This window comes from Ailuropoda melanoleuca, chromosome 2 (genome assembly GCF_002007445.2).
Source record: "Ailuropoda melanoleuca isolate Jingjing chromosome 2, ASM200744v2, whole genome shotgun sequence".
Classification (NCBI taxonomy): Eukaryota; Metazoa; Chordata; class Mammalia; order Carnivora; family Ursidae; genus Ailuropoda; species Ailuropoda melanoleuca.
Genome location: NC_048219.1, coordinates 1,276,373 through 1,288,771, shown reverse-complemented (window position 1 = coordinate 1,288,771; position 12,399 = coordinate 1,276,373). Strand labels below are relative to the sequence as shown.

Sequence of the window (12,399 nt, the reverse complement as noted above, 5' to 3'; positions counted from 1 at the left end):
CACCCAGGTGCCCCCTCTTTTTGTTCTTTTAAAATCAAGTTTTATTAATTCAAAATATGCCATACCTTCACGCTAAAAAGTATAAAAGAGTGAAGTCACTCTGTTCTCTAGCCACCAGATTCCTTTCTATGTGAATAACCAATATTGTCAGCTTTTTATGAATCCTTCTAGACATATATAAACATATGTATTTTTCTCCCTCCTTTTTAAAATAAATGGGATCATACTTAAACAGTTTTGCACTTTGCTTTTTTACTTTACTAGGCTCATATACACATATTTTTAAAACTTATTTAACCAATTAACTATTGATAACGTTTCAGTTGTTGTCATTCTTTTGTTATTAAAAAGTGCTGTGATGAATAATTGTGTATAATTGCCATGTTCAGATGTGTAAGTATTTATGTAGGAAGAATTTCTGAAGTGAAATTGCTAGGCCATTAGGTATGGGCACTTTTAATCTTGATCATCATTGCTTAATTGTTCTCTATAAAGAATGTCCAGTTTCATACCCATCAGCAATATATGGGAGTCACTGTCCCTGCACCTTTGCCAACACAATGTGTTATTAACTTTTGGACAAGTTCCATTTAAAAAATAAAATTAGATTTAATTTTAAGTGTGTGTGTGTGTGTAACAAATTCATGATCATGAACAATCTTCTGATTATTTTACTAAGGAGATTACTAAAGAGGGCAGAAGATAGTCTGAAACCTGCTCCATAGTCGTGTTGTGAGGATTAAATAGGATGTGTGGAAAACTTTTGTCACAATACCTGATACATAATAGGCACTCATAGTAACTGTAGTTACTAGCTAACAAACAATAGGTTGTTATATGTGGTGATGACAGATTAAGGGGCTACTTGGGTGATAAAATCTGCCCTCTTGGCAGTAAGGGCTCTGGAGCCTGATAAATTCCTCTCTAGCACTCATTAGCAGTGTGACTCTGAGCACATCCCCTAACCATCCCTGCCTCAGTTTTCGCATCTGGAAAGTGGAAGAATAAAATCCAAGGCTCAAGGTTTGCCCTGAGCATAAATGTGCAATGCTCCCAAGTGCTAGCTACACACCAGTTTTCTTTCCTCTCAGTCTATTGACTGGAGCCATCAAGAACCCATCGAACAACCCGATATCCCCAGGAAACCAGAGGGATCGAAACCAGGGAGACACTAGCACGTCCATCACCGCGGGTGCGCCGCGTGTCCAAGGGCACAGGGTCACGAGCGACGAGCGATCTCTGACTTCCCCCCACCCCCCTCGCCCCTCCCCTCGGCTAGGGAGGCCCCGCCCCTGTGAAGGCCGTGGCAGCCGGGCGATCACCCCGGCAACGCCGTCTTCCGGTCCGCTCGGCCCCGCCCACTTCCGGCCCCGGCGCGGCACGTAACCGCCGGGCGACCAGGAGCTAGCCTCCGGAAGGGCCGTGTGGGGGCGCGATCCCGGGCGGAGGGCGGCGGAGTGCGGGGGGCGCGCGCCCTGACCTCGGCGTCGCCGCCGGCACTCAGGGTTGCGCGCAGCCATGGAGAGCGGAGGGCGGCCCTCGCTGGGCCAGTTCATCCTCCTGGGCACCAGCTCTGTCGTCACCGCCGTTCTGTACTCCGTGTATCGGCAGAAGGCCCAGGTCGCCCAAGAGCTCAAGGTCAGTGCTGGAGCCAGCCTGGCCTCAGTCGGCTCACCCCTGCCCCCGGTAATGGTGAGCCCGCCGTTCGCCTCGGGCCTCTCCAGCGTCCTAAACTGCCCCAAAGAGGAAACCGGCCCTAGAGAGGTGTCGCCCCGCCAGTCACGGGAGGAGCTGGGATCAGAATTCGGGTCTCGTGATAACCGCTGCACGGCCCCACTTCTCAGCCGCTCTCATTACTCAGAATCTCGACTTCATTACTTGATTCGACAAATACTTACGGGCCGTCTGCTCTGCTCCAGGCGCTGGGGCTGTGGCCTGGGTAGAAGAGACCAAAGTCCCTGCCCTCATGGAGATTCCATTCTGGTACAGCCAGCCAGACAGTAAACAAGTACATCAGATGGTATGACAGATGGGGAGAAAAATACTACAGACTCATGCGGGGAAGAGAGGAAATGCAGTGCTGGAGAAGGGAGGTTTGCTATTTTAAATCAGGTGACATTTAACAGAGCCCAGGAGGACGTGAGGGAGACCATGCAGGTGTCTCGGGGGAAAACAGTTCAGGTGGAGGGAGCAGCCAGTGCAGGAACCCCGGACTTTGCCCGTTGATGTAACCACTCAGTTCCTTGCTTCTACAGACTCTTCCTTTTTAATATTTTAGGTATTTTAGAAAACAACACTTCCTTTCCTGGGCTGCCCTTACAGTTTAGCACATTCTCATCTTGTTATTTTTTTTCTTCACAATAATTTTCTGAGGTAGGGAAAATGACAGTCCTCTCCAGATTGCAAATTGGGAAATTGAGACTCAGAGCAAAGGTCTTACGGCTCCTCTGGTTGGAACTTGAGCTTAGGTCTTTTAATTCCAAGTGCAGAATTTTTTGTCTTTTTTTTCTGATTGACCACATTGCTTTATTCTGAATGTCTGACTGTTCTACGAGAGATGGATCTCTTTAGGTCAGAGGCAGGGTTTTTTTTTGTTTTGTTTTGTTTTGTTTTCTTAAAGATTTTATTTATTTATTCGACAGAGATAGAGACAGCCAGCGAGAGAGGGAACACAAGCAGGGGGAGTGGGAGAGGAAGAAGCAGGCTCTTAGTGGAGGAGCCTGATGTGGGGCTTGATCCCATAACGCCGGGATCACGCCCTGAGCCGAAGGCAGGCGCTTAACCACTGTGCCACCCAGGCGCCCCAAGAGGCTGGGTTTTATTTATCCTTTTTTTTTTGTCCCCTTCTAGGTTCTACCTCAGTGCTTGACAAGTGGTAGATGCCCAGTATATGTTTGTGGATTCCTTTTGGCTGAAATGTCACAATACCACAGTTAGGGCTTCACTTGACATTTGTTTGAAGAAGGATTCCTAAACCTGACTTAGTTCATTGTCATATTGTTTTCAGTAAGGGCTTAGAAACCAGTGAGTGAAATCCCTGCCATGGAGGGGAGTTTGGGACTCCATCTGGGATGAACCAGGTCACCAAGCAGTTGGATTTGTGGTGCAAATGGCGTCCTAGTGCGATTCCAGCTGCCCAATTGTTTGTCTGATTCTAAATAAGCAAGTTACTATTGAAGTCATTGGCTAGAGGTGTAACAGATAATTCACTTTCTGACTCTAAAAGTTTGAAATCAGGTTGGCATCAGGCTGGCCGAATGTGGGACCTTTGAAGCAGTGAGCTCTCCAGGATCCATTTTTGGGTGACCTTAAAAGTTTTGCCAGTTAGTTCCCAAATGAGGATGAAATAGCTCTTTCCTGGAAAGAGTTGGAATTCCTAATATTTTAGATTCTATTTTTTTAAAGTATTTTTTATTTATTTATTTGACAGAGAGAGAGCACAAGCAGGGGAACAGCAGAGCTGCAGGCAGAGGGAGAGGGAGAAGCAGGCTCCCCACTGAGCAGAGAACCTGATGTGGGGCTCGATCCCAGGACACTGGGATTATGACCTGAGCTGAAGGCAGATGCCCAACTGACTAAGCCACTCAGGCGCCCCTAGATTCTATTTTCTTGATCAGATTACAAAACTTGCAGAGTAGGTGTGAGTCTTATCCTTGTGTAGCTCTCAGAGTGATGGGAATGTATATTTATTGCTTGCTTCGTATGTGCCAGCTCCTGGGCTAGATTCCTTCACACCTTATGCATCATTTATTTTTTATGATTTTATTTATTTGAGAGAGAGAGCACAAGCAGTGGGGAGAGGGAGAAGCAGGCTTCCCTCTGAGCAGGGAGCCCAACGTGGGGCTCTAACCCAGGACCCTGGGATCATGACCTGAGCCGAAGGCAGACGCTTAACCATCTGAGCCACCCAGGTGCCCTCCCATCATTTAATACACATAAAAATCCGGTGACATTTTCTCTCCATTTTCTACAGCTTTGGAAACTGAGACTCAGGTAAATTAAGTTGCTCGTGATAGATGATAGTCATGATAGATGCGTTGAAGCTTGATTCCACCCCAGGTCTTTCTGACCATATTCCCTCTCCCCTTAAAACAAATTCTAACTGGCCATCCTGTGGTGGATACTCCACCAGCTGTGTGACATGGAGCAAAGCCCTTCACCTCTCTGAGCCTCAGTTTCCTTATCTGTAATTGGGGATCATAATGTCTTCTGTATAGGGACGGTAGGAGCATTACATGAATTCATGCATTTAAAGTGTTTAGCATAGTGCCTGGTATATACACTTGACCTTTGAACAGCATAGGTTTGAGCCATGTGGGTCCACTTGCACGCAGATTTCTTTTTTCAATGAATACAGTACTGTGAATGTATTTTCTCATGGTTTTTAAAAAGTCTTGTCTTTTCTCTAGCTTGCTTTGGTATGGGAATACAGCATATAACACATATAACCTACAAAATATGTGTTCATTGACTGCTTATGTTATCAGTAAGGCTTCTGGTCAATAGTAGGCTATGAGTAGTTAAGTTTTGGGGGAGCCAGAGTTATGCAGATTTTTGACTGTGTGGCGGGTCGGCTCCCCTCATCCCTGCATTGTTCAAGGGCCAATTGTAGTCTAAGTGATTATTCATTCACTAACCTATTCATCAAATATGTACTGAGTGCCTGCTGTGGGTCAGGCACCGTTCTCGGCACCAGGGGGACAGCAGTGAACAAGACAAGCGAGGTCCGAGGTGTCCTGGAGTTTAGTAGTCCAGGGGAGGAAGACAGAACAAAGGAGTCGATAGACTAAGTGTTAGTTGCTGGGCTGCTAGTTGTACTATCCTCACAGTGTAGGTGGTTCATAAGTTTGGATTGACTTGGCTCCTGTCATTTACTGTACAGCGCTAGCTTCAGCTTCGAGTGACCTCAGAGACCTTAGAGTACCCAGTCCGTCCTCACCCCTCGAGGGCTTACTCATCTGGCGGCCTTCAGATTTGTTGATGGCACACCCTGCGAGCGGGACGTGTCCTTGATTCATCCCTGAATCCCCAGTGCCCAGCACAGTGCCTGGCACATAGACGCTCGGGAACTGATTCTTGGCCTGGTCCCCATGCACAGCAGGTTGGAAACCGAATCGGAGGGGGGTGGCGGCAGCAGTTACCACGCTCTCCTGCTTGTCAGAGGGTGGAAGGACGATCTGGAGAGTAGAATAGCAGCAGCAAGCAGAGCCTTGCCCCATAAGGCGAAGGCAGCCCTGTACTGTCACGTATAATGCAGAGCGTCTATTGACAGGGGCATGCTGAGAGCAACACCCACCATTGCCTGAGCCCCTGCCACGTCCTAGGCACTGGCTTCGGTGCTTTCCGCATAAGCCCTCTAGATGTGTGCTTCTGTGTCGTTAAGAAGAGATTAAATTATGTTCAGTCTGTGGCAGGAAAACGGAGAAGCACCTTTCATATTTTCACTAAAAAAAGTTAAGACGAAGAGGAGGGTGTGTTTCCGTTAGCTGGGGAAAGAATGTCGCTGGCACCCCCATTCGAAGGGTGGCAGATGCCTGGTTATGTGGTGACACTGCCGGGGCACAGCTTGGGAATGCGATTCTCCGTCGTCTCCTTCCTGCCTGATCTTCTCATTCTCTCCAGCGTGGAAACAGTAAATGGTCTTTTTCTCGTTGGGGCTGTAAGTGTGGTAGAGCACGCAGTGCTCGGCAGCCCGTTGAATGTGTTGTTTGCGTTTAGGGAGCTAAAAGAATCCACTTGGGTGAAGACTTAAAGAACATTCTCTCAGAAGCTCCAGGAAAATGTGTGCCTTATGCTGTTATTGAAGGTATGTTTATGTATTGGCAAAATTAAAAACTTCCTCTTCTCGAAGTTTGATTAAAATCTTCGTGGCTGATATTAAGGGCCCTTTGTATGGGGCGGTGGTCCAGAGCTTGGACCTTGGGGTCAGAAAGACCCGGGTGATTGCTGTGTGATCCCGGAGCAATTACCCAACCGTCCTGAACCTCCCCTGGCCCCATCTGAACGAGAGTTCCAACCTTTCAAGGTGGTTGGAGAGCTGAAATGACGGATCCTCGTCAAGTGCTTAGCAGGGTGCCCGCAAGACATAACTTAGTATGATGTCATTTTCATCATTTTGATGAATTGGACTCAAACTCAAAACAGCATTTAAGTCACCTTGAAAGGAAAGGGCAGAACAGTTCTTCAGAAGTAACATCATTTGTTTCCGTGTAGGGGCTGTTCGGTCTGTTAAAGAAACGCTTAACAGCCAGTTCGTGGAGAATTGCAAGGGCGTGATTCAGCGGCTGACACTGCAGGAGCACAAGATGGTGTGGAATCGGACCACCCACCTTTGGTACGTGTCCTGTCTCCTCTGGCCAAGCCTCCCCGTCGGGCGGCTCAAATGCTGCTGGCCTGGGTACTCTTTCCATGGCTCCCGATTCCCCTGAGACAAGGCCTAGACTGGTTTCTTCATGCCGACGATATTCTTATGGGAGAACAGTTTTTCCAGCTACTCCTAGTGGGTTTTTGTTTTGTATTTTGTATTTTTTATTGTGGTAAGAATGCTTAACATGAGATCAACCTTTTTTTTTTTTTTTTTTAAAGATTTTATTTATTTGAGAGAGTGAGCATGAGCCAGGGGTGGGGGGTGAGGAAGGGCAGAGGGAGAGGGAGAAGCAGACTCCCCACTGAGCAGGGAGTCCGACGTGGGACTCCTTCCCAGAACCCCAGGATCATGACCTGAGCCGAAGGCAGACGCTTAACTGACTGAGCCACCCAGGCGTCCCATGAGATCTACCCTTTTTAACAGTAATGTAACATACGGTACTGTTAGCTAGAGGCACAAAGTTGTACGGCACATCTCTAGACTGTATTCATCTTGTATAACTGCCACTTTATACCCACTGAACAGCACCTCCCATTTTCTTCTCCCCCAGTGCCTGGCAACCACCATTCTGCTCTCTGTTTCCATGAGTACGACTATTTTATTTTATTTTATTTTATTTTATTTTATTTTATTTTATTTTATTTTATTTTATTATTTTATTTTATTTTATTTTATTTTTTTATTTTATTTTATTTATTATTTTATTTTATTTTATTTTATGTCATTTCATTTCATTTCATTTCATTTCATGTTTATTTTTTTGAGAGAGAAAAGGAGAAAATGTGTGCGTGCGCATGTGAGCAGGGGAAGGGGCAGAGGCAGAGGGAGAGAGAGAATCTTAAGCAGGCTCCACGCTCAGCACAGAGCACGATGTGGGGCTCGATCTCACGACCCTGAGATCATGACCTGAGCCAAAATCGAGAGTTGGATGCTTAACCAACTGAGCCACCCAGGCGCCCCTGAGGGGTGACTATTTTAGGTCCCTTATGTAAGTATTTGTCTTTCTGTACAGTGGCTTAGTTCTCTTAGCGTAACGTCCCCCAGGCTCATCCCAGATGTCACTGTCACATATGGCGGAATTTCCCTCCTTTTTATGGCTGAGTGATGTCCCACTGTGTGCGTATCACATTTTCTCTACTCATCTGCTGATGGGCATCTGGGTTGCTTCCATGTCTTGGTTCTTGCGAGTAACGCTGCAGTGAACACGGGAGTGCAGAGATCTCTTTGAGACCCTGATTTCAGTTCTTTGGGATGTATACTCTGAGAAGTGGGGTTGCCAGATCATACAGGAGTTCTGTTGTACTTTTTTTTTTTTTTTAAAGATTTTATTTATTTATTCGACAGAGATAGAGACAGCCAGCGAGAGAGGGAACACAAGCAGGTGGAGTGGGAGAGGAAGAAGCAGGCTCATAGCGGAGGAGCCTGATGTGGGGCTCGATCCCGTAACGCCGGGATCACGCCCTGAGCCAAAGGCAGACGCTTAACCGCTGTGCCATCCAGGCGCCCCATCTGTTGTACTTTTTTAAGGAATTGGATATTTATTTGAAAGTGGCAAAGAGAGGTAAACGGTGGCAGTGATCTAGAACAGTGCTTGGGGCCCACTGATACGGCCTGAGAACCTCAGACACGGAGCTTGCCTCTCGTGAGGCCCTAGGATAATAGTGCTTTGTGCACTTTCTTCCAGTTAGTTCAGACTTTATCCTGTCCTGGCATTTGGGCTACCCCCTCTCTGCCTGGGCATGCGGTGTTTGCCGTCCTCTATCTTATCTCGGGTTCTCCCATTGTTTCAGGAACGACTACTCAAAGATCATTCACCAGAGGACCAACACCGTGCCCTTCGACCTGGTACCCCACGAGGACGGCGTGGCCGTGGCCGTGCGTGTGCTGAAGCCGCTGGACTCCCAGGATCTGGGCCTGGAGACCGTGTACGAGAAGTTCCACCCGTCCATCCAGTCCTTCACCGACGTCATCGGCCACTACATCAGCGGCGAGCGGCCCAAAGGCATCCAGGAGACCGAGGAGATGCTGAAGGTGGGGGCCACGCTCACGGGGGTGGGCGAGCTGGTGCTGGACAACAACTCCGTGCGTCTGCAGCCGCCCAAGCAGGGCATGCAGTATTACCTCAGCAGCCAGGACTTCGAGAGCCTGCTGCAGCGCCAGGACTCCAGCGTCAGGCTCTGGAAGGTCCTGACGCTGGTCTTCGGCTTCGCCACCTGTGCGGCGCTCTTCTTCCTTCTCCGGAGGCACTACCTGCAGCGGCAGGAGAGGCGGCGCCTCCAGCAGATGGAGAACGAGTTCCGGGAGCACGAGGCCCAGCTGCTGAGCCGCGCCAAGCCCGAGGACCGGGAGAGTCTGAAGAGCGCCTGTGTCGTGTGTCTGAGCAGCTTCAAGTCCTGCGTCTTTCTGGAGTGTGGGCACGTGTGTTCCTGCGCCGAGTGCTACCGCGCCTTGCCGGAGCCCAAGCGGTGCCCCATCTGCAGACAGGCGATCACCCGGGTGATTCCCTTGTACAACAGCTAACCGTCCTAGAGCCCCAGGCGGGAGGTGAGGGGACCCCCCCTCCCCTTCTCAGGAATTTTCGTCTCGAGGCCTTTAGGAGAGCAGAGTGGTGGGGGCAGCGGTTATCCCAGCTGCGACCGAGGGAGGTGACCGGGGGAGCCATCCCGGTGTCACACCTCCAACACTAGGATGTTGCCTTGCCACCGTGAGAGGGGATCCTTCTGCGGCTGGCTGAGACAGCCCCACCCTGGGGTGGGTGTGGTGGCCTGGCGTTCCTTCCTGGAACCGGCTGACTGTGTGTGTGACTGACGACACCTCATCGCTTAAGGGCCCAAGCTGGTGATGTCCAGCTCTTCTGGTCCTTTCTGGGGAATTGCTGGTTCCTGTGGACTTGAACCTTGAGTAACTTAGCCAGCAGGGAGGCGAAGTCGGACTCTCGCGGAGCTGTCTCTGAAGAGTCGCCCGTGACGAGACTGTCACAGTCTTTCTTCCTTTTGCTTAGACCCCCAGGACAAAGGCCAGTCTGGACATGTCACTTTGTTTTCCTTTCCCCTCACCTCCTTACCTCTTAACGTGTGCACGCGTATGTCGCGACAAAGAGAGTGAAGCCTGCCATCCGCCTTCTACCTGAAAGATGGGAGCTCTGGTCAGTAGGCTGAAGAGTGGCCTCTTGAAGGGACAGTCGGACTGTCCTATTGTCCCCAGTGGTGAAGATGGCAGCTTGGCTGTGGCCCTCCTGGTGTCTCCGTGACCTAAAGGGAGGGCAGTTGGAGCACACCGCCGGCCCTGATGGGGAGTTCCTGAGGCCTGAGGGGGCTGAGCGCTGGCTCTGGCTTTCCCTGCCTGAGATCAGCCTGGAAGTCCTCACCGCCTGAGGGAAGCACTAAGGCCGCTGCTGCCCCAGCCTCCTGGCTGTGGCAGCCTGCCTCCCAGGCTGTCACCGAGGCAGAGTAGCCAGCCAGCACCCTGTGCACAGAGCCTTTTCCAGGGTCTCGCCTCCTCACATCGAGAAGTTATCCTATGGGTGGAATCACCTCGCCCCTTCCTGGGTTGCTGTTTACCCCCCCACCTGCCCCCCTTGAGTTTGTGGAAAGAAGTGGGGGAACCCCTCTCACCTCCTCCGACTAGTCAGAAGTCTTTTACACAGCTCTTCTCTCCCTTCCCTGCTTTGAATATTCATCCCCTATCCTCCTCTGTGGGGGGAAGGTGGGGTGCTCTTGGGGGGCTGACACCCGTTCTATGCAGGGTCCAGTGTGGACGGCACAAATTAAACACATTACAACCAAGTGTTAGCCTGTTGCTTTGTCAGCGAAAGTTCGGTGGTTTGGCTGAGTCTTGCCCAGGATGGGATCGCATCTCACCGCAGTGGAATGGTGGGTGTAGGGACCTTGAAGCCTCTGTGTGTGTTGTCTTCCTTGGCGAGGAGGTGCTGTGGGGCTCCTGCCTGGGTGTGCGGCTTGGTGAGGCGGAGGCCTGGGGGCGGGCGTCCTGGAGAGCAGCCCGTAGGTGGCCCTGACCTCACTGAGAAGTGCTGCACAGAGGGGCAGTGAGACGATGGGACCGGCGTGGGGCGCTGGGGGACAGCAGGGAGGAAACGAACATTTAGAGTATCATCCTATACGCTCTTCCGAGCTTTCATTTCAAGGCGAGTTAGTCCTCACAAAACCGCAGGCTCTCGTGTCTGCATGTCACAGACAAGGATATGGCCCACGAGAAGTTCGCTGACCTGGGGGCATGAGCCAGTAGGTGGTGAATCTGAATTTAATCTCCAAGCTGTTTCAAAGCCCCCGGCCTCCTGCTCACTGGCGCTGGCTGATTTCCTCAGTGTACAGCAATACCCCACAGGATACTCGCTCCCGGGTTCGTGGAGGGGGCCAGCTGTGGAGGAACAGGCAGAAGTGAGAAGCCACTTGCCAGTACTGAGCCCTGTCTGGTGAGGTGGGGAGAGCTTGGGTTTCCATAGAGCTGTGTTGGGGGCTGGGCAGGGTGAGGGGGTGACCGGGTGCCTTGAAAGTACCCCCCCTTTTTCCTTGTCCTTCAGCCCTGACTCTGTCAGAAGACACAGATTTTATTTTATTTATTTGTTTTTAAGATTTTATTTATTTNCATCCAGTCCTTCACCGACGTCATCGGCCACTACATCAGCGGCGAGCGGCCCAAAGGCATCCAGGAGACCGAGGAGATGCTGAAGGTGGGGGCCACGCTCACGGGGGTGGGCGAGCTGGTGCTGGACAACAACTCCGTGCGTCTGCAGCCGCCCAAGCAGGGCATGCAGTATTACCTCAGCAGCCAGGACTTCGAGAGCCTGCTGCAGCGCCAGGACTCCAGCGTCAGGCTCTGGAAGGTCCTGACGCTGGTCTTCGGCTTCGCCACCTGTGCGGCGCTCTTCTTCCTTCTCCGGAGGCACTACCTGCAGCGGCAGGAGAGGCGGCGCCTCCAGCAGATGGAGAACGAGTTCCGGGAGCACGAGGCCCAGCTGCTGAGCCGCGCCAAGCCCGAGGACCGGGAGAGTCTGAAGAGCGCCTGTGTCGTGTGTCTGAGCAGCTTCAAGTCCTGCGTCTTTCTGGAGTGTGGGCACGTGTGTTCCTGCGCCGAGTGCTACCGCGCCTTGCCGGAGCCCAAGCGGTGCCCCATCTGCAGACAGGCGATCACCCGGGTGATTCCCTTGTACAACAGCTAACCGTCCTAGAGCCCCAGGCGGGAGGTGAGGGGACCCCCCCTCCCCTTCTCAGGAATTTTCGTCTCGAGGCCTTTAGGAGAGCAGAGTGGTGGGGGCAGCGGTTATCCCAGCTGCGACCGAGGGAGGTGACCGGGGGAGCCATCCCGGTGTCACACCTCCAACACTAGGATGTTGCCTTGCCACCGTGAGAGGGGATCCTTCTGCGGCTGGCTGAGACAGCCCCACCCTGGGGTGGGTGTGGTGGCCTGGCGTTCCTTCCTGGAACCGGCTGACTGTGTGTGTGACTGACGACACCTCATCGCTTAAGGGCCCAAGCTGGTGATGTCCAGCTCTTCTGGTCCTTTCTGGGGAATTGCTGGTTCCTGTGGACTTGAACCTTGAGTAACTTAGCCAGCAGGGAGGCGAAGTCGGACTCTCGCGGAGCTGTCTCTGAAGAGTCGCCCGTGACGAGACTGTCACAGTCTTTCTTCCTTTTGCTTAGACCCCCAGGACAAAGGCCAGTCTGGACATGTCACTTTGTTTTCCTTTCCCCTCACCTCCTTACCTCTTAACGTGTGCACGCGTATGTCGCGACAAAGAGAGTGAAGCCTGCCATCCGCCTTCTACCTGAAAGATGGGAGCTCTGGTCAGTAGGCTGAAGAGTGGCCTCTTGAAGGGACAGTCGGACTGTCCTATTGTCCCCAGTGGTGAAGATGGCAGCTTGGCTGTGGCCCTCCTGGTGTCTCCGTGACCTAAAGGGAGGGCAGTTGGAGCACACCGCCGGCCCTGATGGGGAGTTCCTGAGGCCTGAGGGGGCTGAGCGCTGGCTCTGGCTTTCCCTGCCTGAGATCAGCCTGGAAGTCCTCACCGCCTG

The 12,399-nt window shown here is 51.5% G+C and overlaps 1 protein-coding gene across 3 annotated transcripts; it reads left to right on the top strand.

Moving 5' to 3' along the window:
* Positions 1–1,361: 1,361 nt before the first annotated feature.
* On the top strand, positions 1,362–12,393 carry MUL1 (mitochondrial E3 ubiquitin protein ligase 1). Of its 3 annotated transcripts, none has more exons than XM_034645565.1 (5): positions 1,362–1,638; positions 5,719–5,806; positions 6,214–6,334; positions 8,158–8,322; positions 10,982–12,393. In XM_034645565.1, the coding sequence occupies exons 1-5, from the start codon at positions 1,519–1,521 to the stop codon at positions 11,544–11,546; spliced, it is 1,059 nt and encodes a 352-aa protein (XP_034501456.1). In that variant the 5' UTR covers positions 1,362–1,518; the 3' UTR covers positions 11,547–12,393. The 3 variants fall into 3 exon arrangements, with proteins under 3 accessions (XP_034501456.1, XP_034501463.1, XP_002915681.1); XM_034645572.1 differs by having other exon boundaries at positions 8,158–8,389; positions 11,049–12,393; XM_002915635.4 differs by lacking the exon at positions 10,982–12,393 and having other exon boundaries at positions 8,158–10,152.
* The last annotated feature ends 6 nt before the right edge of the window (positions 12,394–12,399 follow it).